Source organism: Neomonachus schauinslandi, chromosome 12 (genome assembly GCF_002201575.2).
Source record: "Neomonachus schauinslandi chromosome 12, ASM220157v2, whole genome shotgun sequence".
Classification (NCBI taxonomy): Eukaryota; Metazoa; Chordata; class Mammalia; order Carnivora; family Phocidae; genus Neomonachus; species Neomonachus schauinslandi.
In genome coordinates this window covers 87857386-87873667 of record NC_058414.1, presented here as the reverse complement: position 1 = coordinate 87873667, position 16282 = coordinate 87857386, and the positions used below count along the sequence as shown (strand labels likewise).

At 40.8% G+C, this 16282-nt stretch overlaps 1 protein-coding gene and 1 non-coding gene across 6 annotated transcripts in view; both read right to left on the bottom strand.

Annotated features, from left to right (window-relative positions):
- CALD1 (caldesmon 1) overlaps positions 1 to 16282 on the bottom strand; it is a 181968-nt gene that overhangs the window by 37658 nt on the left and 128028 nt on the right. For all 5 annotated transcript variants that reach the window (XM_021692968.1, XM_021692963.1, XM_021692966.1 and 2 more), the window contains one exon: positions 2282 to 2428. In XM_021692968.1, the coding sequence (XP_021548643.1) occupies positions 2282 to 2428 (147 nt within the window). The remainder of the gene's footprint in view (positions 1 to 2281; positions 2429 to 16282) is intronic.
- Positions 8760 to 8866, bottom strand: LOC123326476. Its single transcript, XR_006541116.1, has one exon. It is a non-coding gene; the product is annotated as a U6 spliceosomal RNA (small nuclear RNA).

Below are 16282 nucleotides of genomic sequence, written 5' to 3'. Positions count from 1 at the left end.
TTGAGTACCATTTAGGGTTGTTCAGCCCCATGAAGAACACTAATTCTTCTTGTGGATAATTAATATTTCAGAGATAAATTACATATTCTCAGATCGGAATATGCTTTATTGACGGAGTGCCTGGGTGGCTCAGTGGGTTAAGTGTCTGTCTTCGGCTCAGGTCATGATCCCAGGGTCCTGGGATCGAGCCCCAAGTCAGACTCCCTGCTCAGCGGGGAGTCTGCTTCCCTCTCTCCCTCTGCTCCCCCTCACCTTGTGCTCTCTTTCTCTCTCAAATAAATAAAACCTTTAAAAAAAAAAAAAGAATATGCTTTACTGAAAAAGAATTCGTGAATTAATCAACACAATGAAATAATTACTACTAATAAATGTGAAAAAAGAAGAGAAACCCAAGTAGAAGCAAGATTTTAAAAGCAAGAATACTACTAGTAACTTTGAAGCCACTGTTAATAGCCAGATTCAGGAAAGGCCTCAGAATGCCATTTTAAAACTTTTTCTTTCCCTTCCCGTTCAACTCAAAAATAGAAAAGACAGGGCGCCTGGGTGGCTCAGTTGGTTAAGCGACTGCCTTCGGCTCAGGTCATGATCCTGGAGTCCCGGGATCGAGTCCTGCATCGGGCTCCCTGCTCGGCAGGGAGTCTGCTTCTCCCTCTGACCCTCCCCCCTCTCATGTGCTTTCTCTCATTCTCTCTCTCTCAAATAAATAAATAAAATCTTTAAAAAAAAAAAAAATAGAAAAGACAGTGAATGACTATATGCAGGCCTCTTCTGTAAGGCTCTGATAACATTTTCCTGATAATAGTTAAAAGTAGGTGCTTATTATGTGCAAGGCACCATGGGTTTCATATATAGTATAATTTCATTTAAATTTAACAACATTCCTAAGAGAGAGGTACAATTTTAATTTCCATTTAACTGAAGAAACACTGTTAGGGAAAGGTCAAGTTGGAATTCAGAGCCAGTATGAACCCCAGAGAACGTACCCACAACCTCTTTGCCATACTTCCTCCCTAATTAGAAGCTACTTACCAAGAAACAAGGTCTCTACGTCTCCACCTAACAACAGATTTCCTTATTAAATTCATCCGACCTGACAGAATCTTCAAGACTTTCAGAAACCTGTGTACCCACTCATATTTAGGTTAAAGAGGCCAGAACTGTTTTCCTTCAGATTTTCTTGTTAGATTGACTTAAAGGAACTATCAACAATGTCCTCCCAACACACACAAAATAAAATAGACTAAAACCAAAACCATACACAAGATGTTGTGTGGTAGTTGCATTACATTTATTCAGTCCATAATTGTAAATAAAAATTAATTTTTTTCTCCATCCCCACCCCCAAATATTCTCATCTTTTTTATACCTTGGGGCATATAAATGACATATACTCCCAAGTGGCATGATGAACTATATGACCTCATATGTGTGAACTTATAAAAGCCCATTTTGAAGAAGCTGAACCTATTAAGAGCTTTCAACTGTCCTGATCACTACCAAGGCCTGCATAGGAAAAAATGTGCTAGTAAACTCTCAAGCTTGTTTGAATAATTACATTACATTAAGCAAGATTCTGCACCTTGCTGAATATCGTAGTGATCAGAGAATACTGATTGAGGCTGTAGATCAGGAAAAATAAGGCATTTGCAATTTATGTCTACTTTAAAAATTGAACTATTATTTGCTACTGGGAGGCACAGAGGACTATTAAGCTAATAAATCTTCAGTTCAAAATAGATGACAATAGGGGCGCCTGGGTGGCTCAGTCGGTTAAGCGGCTGCCTTTGGCTCGGGTCATGATCCTGGGGTCCTGGGAGCATGGGGCTCCCTGCTCTGCGGGAAGCCTGCTTCTCCCTCTCCCTCTGCCTGCCATTCTGCCTCCTTGTGCTCTCTCTCTGTCAAATAAATAAATAAAATCTTAAAAAAAAAAGATGACAATACCCCCTAAAGAATGAATGTAAATAGCTTTCCTTATTTAAAGATGTAACCCATCATAGTTAGTAAATAAAAAGATTACTAGACTATAAAATAAAACACTTCAATTGGGGGGTGTGTAGGGGATGGGAGAGGGGAAGAGAAAGGAGTAGTGGTGTCTGAATGCCTAAATCAGTTTGACTGTCCAGTCTGCTTAGGTGCCACAATGACCACAAAAATGACTGAACAAGTTAGACTGAGAATGAGTTGAGCCGGGCTGAGAAGGGAATGCTTTGCCCAACACATTCCATTCATCAGACAGGCTAAGAAGTGACTTAGAAATTCTCCATTCCAAAAAGGACAGTACCTGTTCTGGGCATTCACCTCCACCTGGTCAGTCACCTGCCCCAGGGATTCTTCCTCCTGCTTCTGCCGCAGCCTCTCCTGCCGGGCGCGGCGGCGCCGTTCGCGGGCGGCCTCTTCCTCATCGTCATCGTTCCTCTGGTAGGCGATCCTGCGACATCACAAAGACAACCTCTTGAGCTACCAGCTGCCAACGATCTTCACCAGGTTCTTTCCTGAGCTCAACCACCGACTGAACCAGACAGTTCTAAATGGGTTGTTCCATTGCGTAGAGACTTGATCTGAATAGTTTGCAAACTTTTAAGTATCTGAAAAGCATGAGTCTAATAGCTACACAGGACAATTTACAATGATCAAATAATAGCTTATCCTAAAAAAAAAAAAATGCACAAAAGCAGGCTGTGGGTTAGTATAGATTTCTTTACTAAGCTGCTTATTAGCATGTTAATAAGATTTAGAAGCAGAAATCCAAAGCACTGAATCAAAAAATAATCAAAACACTTATTTAAAAGATTCAGCATGTCGTATAGATTATTTGTGTACACTGTCACAAAGGCAAAAAAGAATCAAGTTATCAAGCCAGGATTTTGGCATTAATAAGCCCAAACTGCTACTTAAAATGGAGAGTAGGATACGCTCTTGGCTTGGATTTTATTTTTTCCTTTCAGTTCCTTTCCACTGGAGAGGGAAGGTGTTATTGACAACTGATAGGAGGGCTTCCAAGTCAGTGTGGCTCCCTGTAAAGCCCCCTCCTTTGCTCTAAAAAACATGCGTTAGGATTCTACCACCCACATGTTGGGCCCATCATAGTAGCCCCCAGGTGTATACATAGATAGAAACCCAACAGCTGAGGTAGGGAGAGGAGGCACAGAGGGCTCTGCACACATATGTGTTATTCAGCTTTTGTAGTTTGTCTGAAGCAAATACCTCTTTAGGAAAATTATACAATCACTGTCACTACATTACATACATTTCAATTAATACTTATTCCCAAATAAAGACTTGGAGCTGGGGGACTACAGATGTCCAAACTCAAGAGAAAATGACCTGCATGGTTACCCTGGTTCCTTGTGAAGGAGAAATGCATACGGAGATGCAGAGTGCCAAGGAGGCATGGCTAGGCTGGCCGGCCTGGGGCCAAGCTGGCCGAATGGGGCCATGGGTTGGGATGGAGCTGCATTGTGCAGTGGGCTGCTTTTTACATTGGGGAGTTAAAGTGCTTTTCTTACGGTGTTACTTACACATCTACAAATAGAAATCCAGACATATAAACATTTCATGCTTATAATTCTTATATAATGACAAACCTAAAATAATTTACAAAGGAAAGAAAATAAAACAGCAGAACCATATACTTTGTACCAACAATAGGAACCCACTATAACTGATGATGGTTTGCTTATGTTAGATTACAAATGAGACATCTTCAGGCTTAGATCTGGCACTTTATTTCATCTGTTTCTATCTTTGACTTCAAGAATACGAATGCTATGAATGTTTTTCACCTATAAAAAACAAGATTAACAATTCCAAAGATTGTTGGTTTGCTCTTTGTTGCTTTAGAAAATCTGACTTCATACTTACTAAAATCTGCTAGTGGGCAATACTCAACTGCCAATATAAATAAAATGTCATAGTAATTCTGTGAAACTCACTGGTTTATTTCTACAGATATGGAGAGAAGGATGGTGTGATGTCATTAAAGGAGGACTAGGTTAGGACTCAGTAAACCTGGTTTCTAGAACTGCTCTCTTACTAGCTGGCAGCCCAGCCTTTTAACCTGAGTTAAAGTCCCTTGCCTGTAAGTGTGTGACAATCAAATGAAATCCCGGATATGTTATGGTAAGGCATTTTACAGTGCAATATTTTGTTGTTATTAGCAAAGTTCAGTTGAGGAGCGGCTTTGTGAGGAAAGATGAGTTCAATTTTAGACTTGTTGAATTTGAGGTGACAGCATGACATGAATCAAATGTTCCTTTCTAATTCAATCACATTGTAGTTTGCAGTCAAAAGCCCTTCCCAGTGGTTTGGCTTTAGTCTTCAGATTCTTGGCCTAATATTCCTTTGGCTTATTTCTCAGTAGACAGCTTTAACCACAGCAGGGAGAATGAGTCCTTAATGACTGCTTCCCAAGCTAATCAAACAGAAAGGCTTAATCCGTTCTTCTACATCTCTGGATCAGCTGTGAGGTCTTGGCTACTACTTGGGGGCCTTTCTTTACCAAAACAAGCAAGAGACCTAAAAGCTCCATCTTGGACATCCTATGCTAAAAACAACTCCCCCGCCTTCCCCTAAATGGAATCTCACGTGAAACCCTCAACTGCCCACTATACAATTTGAGAAGTTACTGCCTTCAACCTCCCACCTACCCAACTAGATCTGCCATCTGTCTAGGCCAGGTCACACTCAACCTTCCTTCATCTTGGATTTCTACTCGGAGGGGTGGCCTGACAACCAGACCACTCCACTCCTCTGTCTCTTCTAACTCTTCTTGTTTGGTATTCTTCATTGGTAGCTCCTTGCCTAGGATACACAGTTATTAGAGCTAGATTTTTAAGAACCTTTTATTACTACTAATAAAGAAACATATTAAAGTTGTTTTCAAAGTTCAAAACAAACAAGGAGCCAAAATACTTTCCTGGTATTTTGAATCACAACATGCCCAGTTGCTGGTTCATTCACATACCACTTGACTTTTACAAGTGAAATTCTGTCCCTGCCAAATGACTTGGTATGTGTGGAAATTCTTCGACTCTGAGACTCCTCCACGAGCCCCGTAAGTTGCTCAGCTTTTCGGCCTCACCCATAGCAGCTTACCCTTCACGCAACTCCCACAAGCTTATTACTTTTCTTTCAAAATGAAAAACAACTCAATCGTTTAATTTTTTCTGATTCTGAAAGTAACATACATTTCTTATTTGCTTAAACCAGACATTACCAGATGCGTAAAAGAGAAAGTGAAAATCAGCTCCCTAATCATACCACTCAGATACGGATAAGACTAACATCTGATATATTTTACCAGACATCTTGTTATGCATGCACAGATACTTTTGTTTTTAACCAACTGGGACTGTGTTATACATATCATTTCCTAAACATTTTATTTATGACTATTTTTAACACATTAGCAAAATCTAATTTTCAACAGCAACACAGTATTCTGTGTATAGATCTACATAGTAATTATATGGATGTACTATAATGTAACCTATTTTCTGTAGATGGACAGTTAAGATTTTTTCAACTTTATGTTCTTATAAATGAGGCCGCAAAGGGCATCATTATAGATATACTTTTATCATGTGTTCAACTATTTATCTAGGAAAAATTCTCAGAAGTCAGCATTTCTGAGTTTAAGAGTATCCTCACCTAAAAGGCTTCTGACACACATTGGCAAATGGCCCTTTAGAAAGGTATACAACACCAGCAATGTAAATGAGTGCTAATTTCACCACAAGCAGAATTTGTCCAAAGAACAGGTGAGTACACAGCATCCATAATATATCAAACGTTAGCACAACCTCTGCTTTAAACTCAGGTAAAAACAAAATGTTAACATTTCTAATTCTCTGCACACCGGATTCAAACATATTTGAAATGCGGCTGACTAGTAAAAATCATACCTAGCCGCCCACCAGATTGTAATAAAAGTGTACCAGTCCCTTTGTTCCTTCCGGGAACCTTCAGCAAATGCCAGCAGTAAGCAGCCCAGGGGTATTCTGCTACTGCTCCCAGGAGACTTGGGGCAGAGCAGGACTCCAAGTCCCTCGGAATCATCTGAGAATGATTAAACTATGTTTATTAGAGATTTAACCACTTTACTGCCATCTATTCTTCTAAGAACTGGTAACTCACAAATGATAGGTAAGGCACCTCTATTAAATAACATTTTTGATTGGCCAGAATCCATGATTTTCCCACCCATGCTGGGTGTAAGCAGGTTTACTATGGAGTACTATGCTTTGTTTCTGCTAACTACCTTCGCTCATCTCTTGGAGAATACCTGGCGAAAGATATGATCAATCTTACTGCAGGAAGGCCAGTGCTGATGGTAGCAAAATGGCTCATCAAATATTTGGAAGGAAGTGTGTGTGTGTGTGTGTGTGTGTGTGTGACAGAATAAGTGTTAAAAAATCTCAAAAGTCCATAAAAATTACATGATGTTATTTGATTGTGTCAGTGGTACGAAAAAAGGAGAGAGGACTGGTTTTTCTTTCATTCCCAGAACCAGCAGCTTAAAGGCTCTGGTGTTATAAGAGAAAACAGAACTATGCAATGGGAAAACTTTCTTGGAATGCTGTGGCTTTTACACCAAAGACGTTTTAAGTTTTTACCACTAGAGCTCTACACCCTCAGTATATTCAAGTAACAATATAATCATGTTACATGCTGTGCCGTTTAGACAGAGAGTTCAAATAAATAAAGTACTGCAGACATGGCAAATAAGGAAGTCACTGAGGAATCAGTGTCTACATTTGGACGGGCTAGGGTCTGAAAGTATGCTAGATGAGAGACAGGCGAAGTGGCGAAGCTCCCGTAGTAAAAGACACTGGAGCAAGGCGCTAGTCATCTTGCCCCAGTATACCCCTCACCCCACTTTCCCCATCAAATATTTCTCAAGACTTGCACAACACTGGCAAAATTCTTATAATTTCACCTATAGTATAGGCTGTTTTGTTTTGTTTTCACCGTGTTCCCCACAGCATGAAGAATAATGCCCTATTGCCTTTCATTTTGTCTTTTTTTTCCTTCCATTTTGCTGCTTTCTGATTTGAGACTACAGTAGATCCCAGCAAAATTTTCAAGCAAAAATGCTGGCAATGTATTTTATTAACCAAACAAGATCTCTTATCGGGGAATCAGGTTTAAAAATAGAATAAGGAAAAGCAATAACCATTTTTTATGGAGGGGGAGGAAGTTGATGTTATTGCATGTTTAGGAGCATTAAAGACCTAGAGAGAATAAAAAAGAAGTATGGTTGAGTCTATAATGAGTGTAAATTTACTTATTTTATGTTGATAATCACACTACTACTCTGAGAAATTACCTGGACAACCAAGTAATTAGTCAAGTTTGGATTTGCAATCTTGCTATTCTTTTTTTTTTTTTTTTTACATACATGGTATATATGATACAAATTATTTTGCAACTTAAAACAATTTAATAATATATTTGATGATTTTCTAAATAAGTTCACCAAGACATAATTTATCATCTACTGCACAGGATCCCTCGCTTTATTTAACCATTTTCCTATCAACAGACATTTGGGTTTTTCCTAGTTTTTCTCTGTTGCATACAGTGCTGCAATGCCTTCTTGTGCACCCCTTTTATAGGGTAGATACTGGGAAGTGGAATAGTATATGTTCATTTAAATTTGAAAGATTCTGTCACATCACCCTTCACAGCAGTCATTCTAGGTGGCTTGAAGTGAGAATTCCCCATGCTCTGTCACTTCAAATAACCAAGTCAGATCAACATACATTAAGACAGCCCACTGCTAACTGACAGAACCAGAGAAAATATTTAATCTTCTATATCTTGTACAGCAGTGGTACCTACTATTTTAAGGAGGTGGGTCCTTTTAAAATATCAAGAGGGGCACCTGGGTGGCTCAGTCAGTTAAGCATCCGACTCTTGGTTTAGGCTCAGGTCATGATCTCAGGGTCGTGAGGTCGAGCCCCATGTCAGGCTCTGTGCTCAGTGTGGAGTCTGCTTGAGATTCTGTCTCCCTCTGCCCATCCCACTTGTGCTTTCTCTCTCTATTAGATTTTTTAAAAAGTTAAAAAAAAAATATCAAGAAACATTAGGATATCATGACAATTGCTTATATTTTTGTTATTTACTAATAAAGTATAAAGTGGCTATAAATTCAACAATACATAAAAGGGAATCTGTCTTATAAATCACTGCATTTATATATATTTGAAGAATAGTCTTTCATACCTGAAACAGTTATTTATCAGACTCCAGAAAGTATTTGGTGTGGATATGAATCTGGGAATCTCTTCCAGTATCTTCACCATTAGAGAACCACGGGTGTACAGCAACAGATGACAAGAGTACCACTGAACAGACTTTGAATTGTCACCTTCAAAGTCTTTTGTTTTTCAACATTCCTCGTGCTTGGTAAGCACACGCACACACAGACACACACACAAACCCACAGGTTAAGTGAGGAAAGCCACAGAGGCACTAAAATGAGCCTTATTTATTAAAGAGTTTTTATTTTATTTATTTTTATTTTAATTAATTCATTTTTTAAAAGATTTTATTTATTTATCTGACAGAGAGAGAAAGAGAGAGACAGCGAGAGAGGGAACACAAGCAGGGGGAGTGGGAGAGGGAGAAGCAGGCTCCCCGCTGAGCAGGGAGCCCGATGCGGGGCTCGATCCCAGGACCCTGGGACCATGACCTGAGCCAAAGGAGACGCTTAACCGACTGAGCCACCCAGGCGCCCCTATCAGACTTTTTTTTAAAAAAATATGGAATGCTTCACGAATTTGTGTGTCATCCTTGCGCAGGGGCCATGCTTATCTTCTCTGTATCGCTGCAATTTTAGTATAGGTGTTACTGAAACCAGCACCGTTTATTAAAGATTTAAAGAGGTCCCCATGCAGATCAGTTTCCAAGTCTCTCTGCTTTCCTTAATTGCCTGTGCCACATTCCTATTTTTTTTTTTTCACATTCCTATGTTTTAAAAAGAGAATACTGCCCCTAAAATTCTAACAGATTGAATAAATTCGCCACCCAAAAGAAACAATCTTACCAGTAGTTCACCAGATGCAAATTCACAATAACTTGTGGGCGGGTAGATAGTCCGCTAAACTCTCAGATCGGCTCTCCCCTCCCTGCATCCCACACTATTTCCACTTTCATATAAGGAGTTGTCCAAGAGAAGGTGGTGTTGGTTGAGGGGGAGATTGCAGGTTGTAACTGAGACACTCAACCACAAACATGATCCTGTCCCCAGCTTTCTGCAGCTCTCCCCTCCTCACAGAGGCTAGATTCAGAAGGCCTCAATAATGACTTCTTCTTCATTTTTTTTTAAAGAACAACTTCTTAGTCAATTACTTTTCTCTGATTTTCCTTACTCTCGGTTCTATGTCATTGTCTTAACCTGGGTCTTAATATGGGATCCAACTTAAAGAGTTAAAACCTCATGTGGGTTAAAGATGTACTCATCAACTATTATGGGGCAAAGTAACTCATACATACTTTCATTATTCTTTTCCATGTACCAAAAACCCTGGTGACTTTCTTTCATAATAGAAATGCAAGCAGAATTTCTAAACACATCCTATCAGCTCTGTGAATTGCTCAAAGCTCTTAGCAAACTCTCAGGCAATACTGTGATCAGGAGGGAAAATCCAAGCTACTGAAATGACTCATATTTGCCCCGGAGATTTACTGTATGTCTGAAAGTTAAAAGAAGTTTATAGCAACATTCCAGGGTCTTAAATATGATTTTGTTTATATGCGGTGTCTGCAAAATGTTGTGGTTTTGTTTAATGCACAAAAAGTGCAATTCTGAATGTTTTCCCCTTGAATTCCTTAAAGAAAGGAATTAAAAATTACAATGGAGAAAAAAACCAAGAAAATAAAAAAAAATTTTCAAGGCAGAGTATGTTTAGAAATGGGTTAATAGTTAATAGTCAATTGGTGGTCTGTTAGTAATTAAATAGGATAGAATGAAAGAAAAGTTCCTTTGATTTAGAGTATATATATTTAAAAATATTGTTCTTATTTATTATATATATTTGTATGTTATTTATTTTATATATCTATATAATTATATATATATATATATATTTTTTTTTTTTGGTAGGGCAAGAAGGTAAAAATAAGCTGACTATCATTGTAAAATTGAAATTTACCCAGGTTATGTTCTATTTCATCTATTCCCCTTTCCCTTACCCCATCTACACCCACCCACCCCCACTTCTGAGAATTATTACAGTTTGCACAGCAACCATAAGTTTTGGATCCCAATAGTAAGACACTGTGTGCTGGCATCCTTCAGAGCTCTTATACATGTCATCGCTGCCAGTTATCACCTTCCGCCTTCCACATGCCTCATACAATAGTGACATTCCATAATCACACGAGTTTTGTAACCGCAGACTACGGTGGGGAAACATGTGCGGCACAGCAGAGTAGAAAACAGCATCAGACAGTAGAAGACACACACCTCTCCACTCTGCCTCTCTCTACGCTACTGCGGCTAGCTGGTTCCTAGCATCATGAGGACCGCAACGTCCTGTCGAACGGCTAGATCAGGTCTGACTGCGCGTGCGTGGTCAGAAGAGACCTGGGGACGCTGGGAGTTCTGATTTGGACTCCGGCTTGTACTGTAACTAAGGGCTGACCGGCACACTGTTCTCAGATGGTCCTGCCCTAGGCTCGGCTGACGCCCAAGTTCAGAGACTCATTTTTGAATCGATGCAGGTAGCCACAGGAAATGTTTTGAAATGTTTTAAAATATGGATTCTAATTGTTTGGGATCAATATTTTAAATTAAAAAGACGTTTAGCATAACATATTGTACCTGTAAATGAGCACATACTATGTATGATACATGACCGCTTTAAAAGATAATGAAACAGCCAGCTCAAACAGCACCAGCACCTTGGAGACCCGCTTGCGCCCTCTTCAATCACATCCAGATCTGTGTTTCAATGCCTCCAATAACCTCTAGCCCAAATTTCGGGTTATTTTAATTATTCTACTTTTCTTTGTAGTTTTATTCCAAAGGTATGCATGCCTCAACAATTTATTTTTTAGTTTTGCCTTCTTAAAACTTTATGTAATCATACCGTATGTATTCTATGGTTAGTTTCTTTCATAAAACTATATTTCCGAGATTCATCTATTCTTACATGAACAGCTATAGTTTAGAAGGATAGATGCACAGGGTTTTCCAAACATTTCTTGAGACTGGGATTAATATCTAACTATTCAAATGGTACCATTTTCTTTTTTTTTTTTTAAGATTTTATTTATTTGACAGAGAGAGACTCAGCGAGAGAGGTAACACAAGCAGGGGGAGTGGGAGAGGGAGAAGCAGTCTTCCCGCTGAGCAGGGAGCCCGATGCGGGGTTTGATCCCAGGACCCTGAGATCATGACCTAAGCCGAAGGTAGCCGCTTAATGACTGAGCCACCCAGGTGCCCCAGATACCATTTTCTTTTTGAAAGTCCATAGATGGTTAGTGATATTCGGTAGAACTAAATGAACAGAATCTGGATTTACTTTCTTACTGAATTGCTATTCTTTTTAGAAGATCTTATTTATTTATTTGAGAGAGAGATAGAGAGAGAGTGGAGGGGTGTAGGGGCAGAGGGAGGGAATGCCAAGCTGAGTGGGGAGCCCAACTCGGGGCTCGATCTCAGGACCCCAAGATCATGACCTGAGCCGAAATTAACAGTCTGATGCTTAACGGACCAAGCCACCCAGGCGTCCCCACTGAATTGCTATTTTTATCACAGTTATTTTTGAAAGGAACAAAGCATCTGTCAAACCTATTTAGTACAGATTTTGGAGGAATAATTCCATGACAGTTTCCTGAGATTAAACTAAAATCTCTTTATTTTGTCACAGACAGGACTGCCTTTGCGTCCCTCCCGCTATCCCACCCTGTTAAATCAATAAGCTTGGTCAGATCCAAACAGGTCACTGTTTCATTTATAAATGTTTAGAAAGCGTAGGTATGGAAAGAGTAGGTTGATAATGGAGAAGATCCACTTTGCTCCTCACTTGGTTATTCATGTTAAACTTTGGTCAAAATGAATGAAAATGAGTAAGAAATGTTTAAGGGGCCAATAAAAGGATTAAAATAAACTTTTCTCTCTTTCAACTCTTATTATTCAACTGGTATAAAATATGGCTAATAGAAATAAACCCAATTACTGTGTTTTCATAAATACTACCTTTTCTTCATCCCCAACCTAGCATTCTTTGTCTACCAAGAAATATTAAATAATAAGAATCTTAAATAAATATGGTCATTATGAACTTAGGCTTTTTAAAATGTTGTCAATCAAAAGTAAAATCTGACTTGGGGCTGTTTCCTGCCGCTGTATCTATTAAAGGACAACCTTGCTTTAATGCGCACAGTAGATGTGGACAATAAACCTTGGGCTTAATTTTTTTCAAGTAAAACATGCTAAAGCAATTCAGACCCAGGTGTCTGTGACTGGCAACACTATATTTTACCAGTTCTTTAATTAATTAATTAATTACTTTAGTTAGTTATTTGACAGAGAGTGACACAGTGAGAGAGGGAACACGAGCAGGGGGAGTGGGAGAAGGAAAAGCAGGTTTCCAGCGGAGTAGGGAGCCCGATGTGGGGCTCGATCCCAGGACCCTGGGATCATGACCCGAGCCGAAGGCAGACGCTCAACGACTGAGCCACCCAGGCGCCCCGAGTTCTTTCTTTTGCATTAGGTCTGCACCTGGATATACAACTGGCTCAACAGTTGCCCCAGAGCAGGGTGCAGGGAGGACCCCCACGTTCCCACTGACCAATTTGGAGCGACGGTGTCTGATGGCAGATACACATACAAGCAGATTCTTTTCATAGCCAAAGACTCCTGAGAACAGAAATTTCCCTTTCCATCTTTGAATGTGAAAATACAAACTCATGTTAGATGAATCTTACGCTTAGTGTGATCTAGAAATTCAGGTCTTAGCCCCAAATTCGAAATATTTGTGTGGTGTGGTACAAAGGCTCATCATTTCACGTGGTGTTAGCTCCCAATGACGGTACAGCTGTCGCACTGGTAAACATTTGACAAAATAAATAAGGCGACTGCAAGAACGAAAACAAGATGCCCTTAAGTGGAGATTATGAACCTGTGACTAATTAAAGGGAATCCCTGAAAGGGGAAAGTAGTATTGCAGACATGCGACGGAAATGGTCCGCGGCGCGCGGGTCCTGCTAACTGACGTCACGTGTCCTGTGTCGGCTGAGAGGACTCTTCGCATCCTCTCCAGACAGGCAGGGCTTAACTGCGGGAAAATTTATGGGTAATGGATTTTCATAACAGGCCTTTTATGATCCTCTCCTCCCCCAAAAGTACCCTCTGGAGCTTTCCTGCTTCCACTCTCATTTTTCTTAAGTGGAAAAAGATTTACTCTTCATTTCCTCTTTCCCGGTACTCTCTGTTGGCTCCACTTCTTTCCGTTGGGTGGATAGCCTCCCATCTTCCCTCCACCCCCCTTCCATCCTTCCTCTCTTCCTCAGAAACAGAAAGCTCCACTATACTGATAGATCTGACACGGGAGCATTGTTTCCAGCACCTCCGCTGAAATACGTGAGTGTCACCCTGACAAGAAAGCATATTTTGGGATGGTTACTACCTTCCTGACCCCAGAGGTATTGCACAAACTTACCTAACATCCAGCTGGCGCGTAGCCCCCCTCCAAGCGCTAGAACTGTCAAGTTTTGTTTACAAGTGGTAGCAAATAGACAAACCTTGAGTGGAGACAGGAAATGGAAAACGACGGGCCAAATCCTGGATGTTTGGCCCTTTGAAAAGAACATTTATTCTTGCAGAGGACTTGGGAGCCAACCATTGCTAATGGGTCCAACCTCCCTACTGTTGGGAAAAGAAGTCAAGGAGTTTGCTCTGCACTTGGTGGATCATCGTCCTAAGTCAATAGAAACCTTACCTAACACTGGGCCGGCTCACTGCAGAGGGGAAAAAAGCAAACACCTATTTGTTTTGACTTGGTTAAGAACCAGACTGACCAAACCAAACCACACAAAAACCTTCCATGCTTACAGACTCCCTTTGAGTTAATAGAAGACCCCTATAAAAATGAGAACATTTTAACAGAGCAATATTAAATAATGAAGCACCTCCGTGTGTGTGTGTGTGTGTGTGTGTGTTAATTGAATTAGAATCACCAACAGCTTAAGAATCAGACAGCCAGGGCTCCGAGAGAGGGAAACACAAGCATTAGAGACATTCTGGCACAGTACTTAAATTACTGGAGGGTATGTGTCACACAGCAGCAGATTTCTATCCCAACAAAAGATTATTAACCAATAAGGTTTATGCTGTCTCCTGACTAGATACTAAAGCAATCACTAGTTCCTTAAAACTGTTACCTGGTACACAAGGCACTGCTTTCAGTTGGGGAGATAACTACTACAAATTATAAAGTTATAGCATTGGCATTGGCTTATAGGTTTCTAATCTTGTGTACATTCCTCTCCCCAATCAAACCAGTGATCCATGTGGGACCTAAACTTTGAGGGGAGGACAGTTAAATTCCGGTGGGACATCAGGGTGGGGAGCTGTGGGCAGCAAAAGGGGGTGTCTGAGGGGTCTAGATTCTGAGGACAATGTGGTGGGTGCTGGGCCAGATATGAAGGTAGGGTCTTAACTTGTGGTAGTGGGAAAAAGCCCCTCATAACTGCAAACGGACCCTCAGGTGGCCAGAATCAGGACGTCCATTCAACAGATATTTATTGAACATCTCCTCTGTTCAAGCCACTGAGAGTGGAAACCAGGATGAATTAAACTCCTAAAAGGAGTTTCTAATCTGGTAGGGAAGCAAAGACACGTGTAAGAATGCAAGAGCAGATAAAATGTGTTAAATATCATTAGGAGACTTACTGATACAGTGATTTGGAGTTTAGAGGAAGAAGAAGGCATTGCCCGCTGAGGGATCGGAGAAGGCTTCACGGAGGAAGTGGTATTTGAGCTGGATTTTTTAGGACTAGGGGAGGTGGGGGAAACGGAAGAGGCCCTATCCACATACAGAGCGCTCAAATGGTAAGGTTGCAGAGTCAGGAAATATGGAGGTGGAAAAGCAAACAGTTCAGTCTGGCCAGGGCTTGGAGTGCGTGAAGGGCATTAGTGAAGGTCCAGTTGTGCTTGGCAGACACGGAAAGACAGCTCCTCATAATTGCAGGAGTAAACCAAACATTTTACAAAGCTTAAGGAGAGAGGCTCCTTCCGTGGCAGAGGCCCCCGGGCAGCACACAGGGAGGCTTTTCTAGTTTCAGTCTCCACTCCGGGTACTTCATTCACTCCAGAGATAAGGGGCAGGCTCCCACTATCAAGGGCTCCGCACATCTTAGCTGCAAGAGGAGTAGTCTCCGACCATGATTGACAACAGCAACACTGTAAAGGATCCTTCAAGAGCCATAAGCTGGGACTTTCCAGTTTTTAGAACGATATTTCTGTCCTCTCTTATTTTTGCCACCTTCTCCACTGTTCTGTACTCACTTTGCCCAGAGAGTTAAATCAGACTTTCATGGCTTCTGCTTGGAAATCAGGTCCTAGTAAAAGTCCACAAATGTGGCGAGGCGATGAGATATTAGGACCATGGAATGATTCAACTAGAAGGGATCTGGGAGGATATTTTCAACCCAAGCTCCACATTTTATACATGGTAACCTAGGGTCTAAGAGGTGAAGTGATTCATGCAAGTAATTACATAATCAGGACCAGATGCAAGTCTATGTGGTTCCCATCACTGTTGTCTTTCTCACCTATGACATGACACTGCATGGGCTTTCTTAGGGCACTCTGTAGCTCAGCAAATACCTTCAATCATCTAAGCCAGGGACTGGCAAACTATGGCCCAAGGACCAAATCAGCCCACATCCTGTTTTTGTAAATAGTTTTACTGGAATGTAGCCATGCCCATATTGTCTGTGGCTGCTTTCACACTTCAATACCAGAGTTGAGTAATTATGACAGGGGGCATATTTGCCACAAATTTGAAAATATAAACCATCTAGCCCTTCACAAAAAAAGTGTACCAATCCCAGATCTAAGCCAATGGTCTCAAAAAAATTTTACAGTATACTCCTATCAGTTAAAAAATTAAGCATATAGGGGCGCCTGGGTGGCTCAGATGGTTAAGCGTCTGCCTTTGGCTCAGGTCATGATCCCAGGGTCCTGGGATCGAGCCTGAGATTGAGCCCCACATCGGGCTCCTGGCTCAGTGAGGAGCCTGCTTCTCCCTCTCCCTCTGCCTCTCTC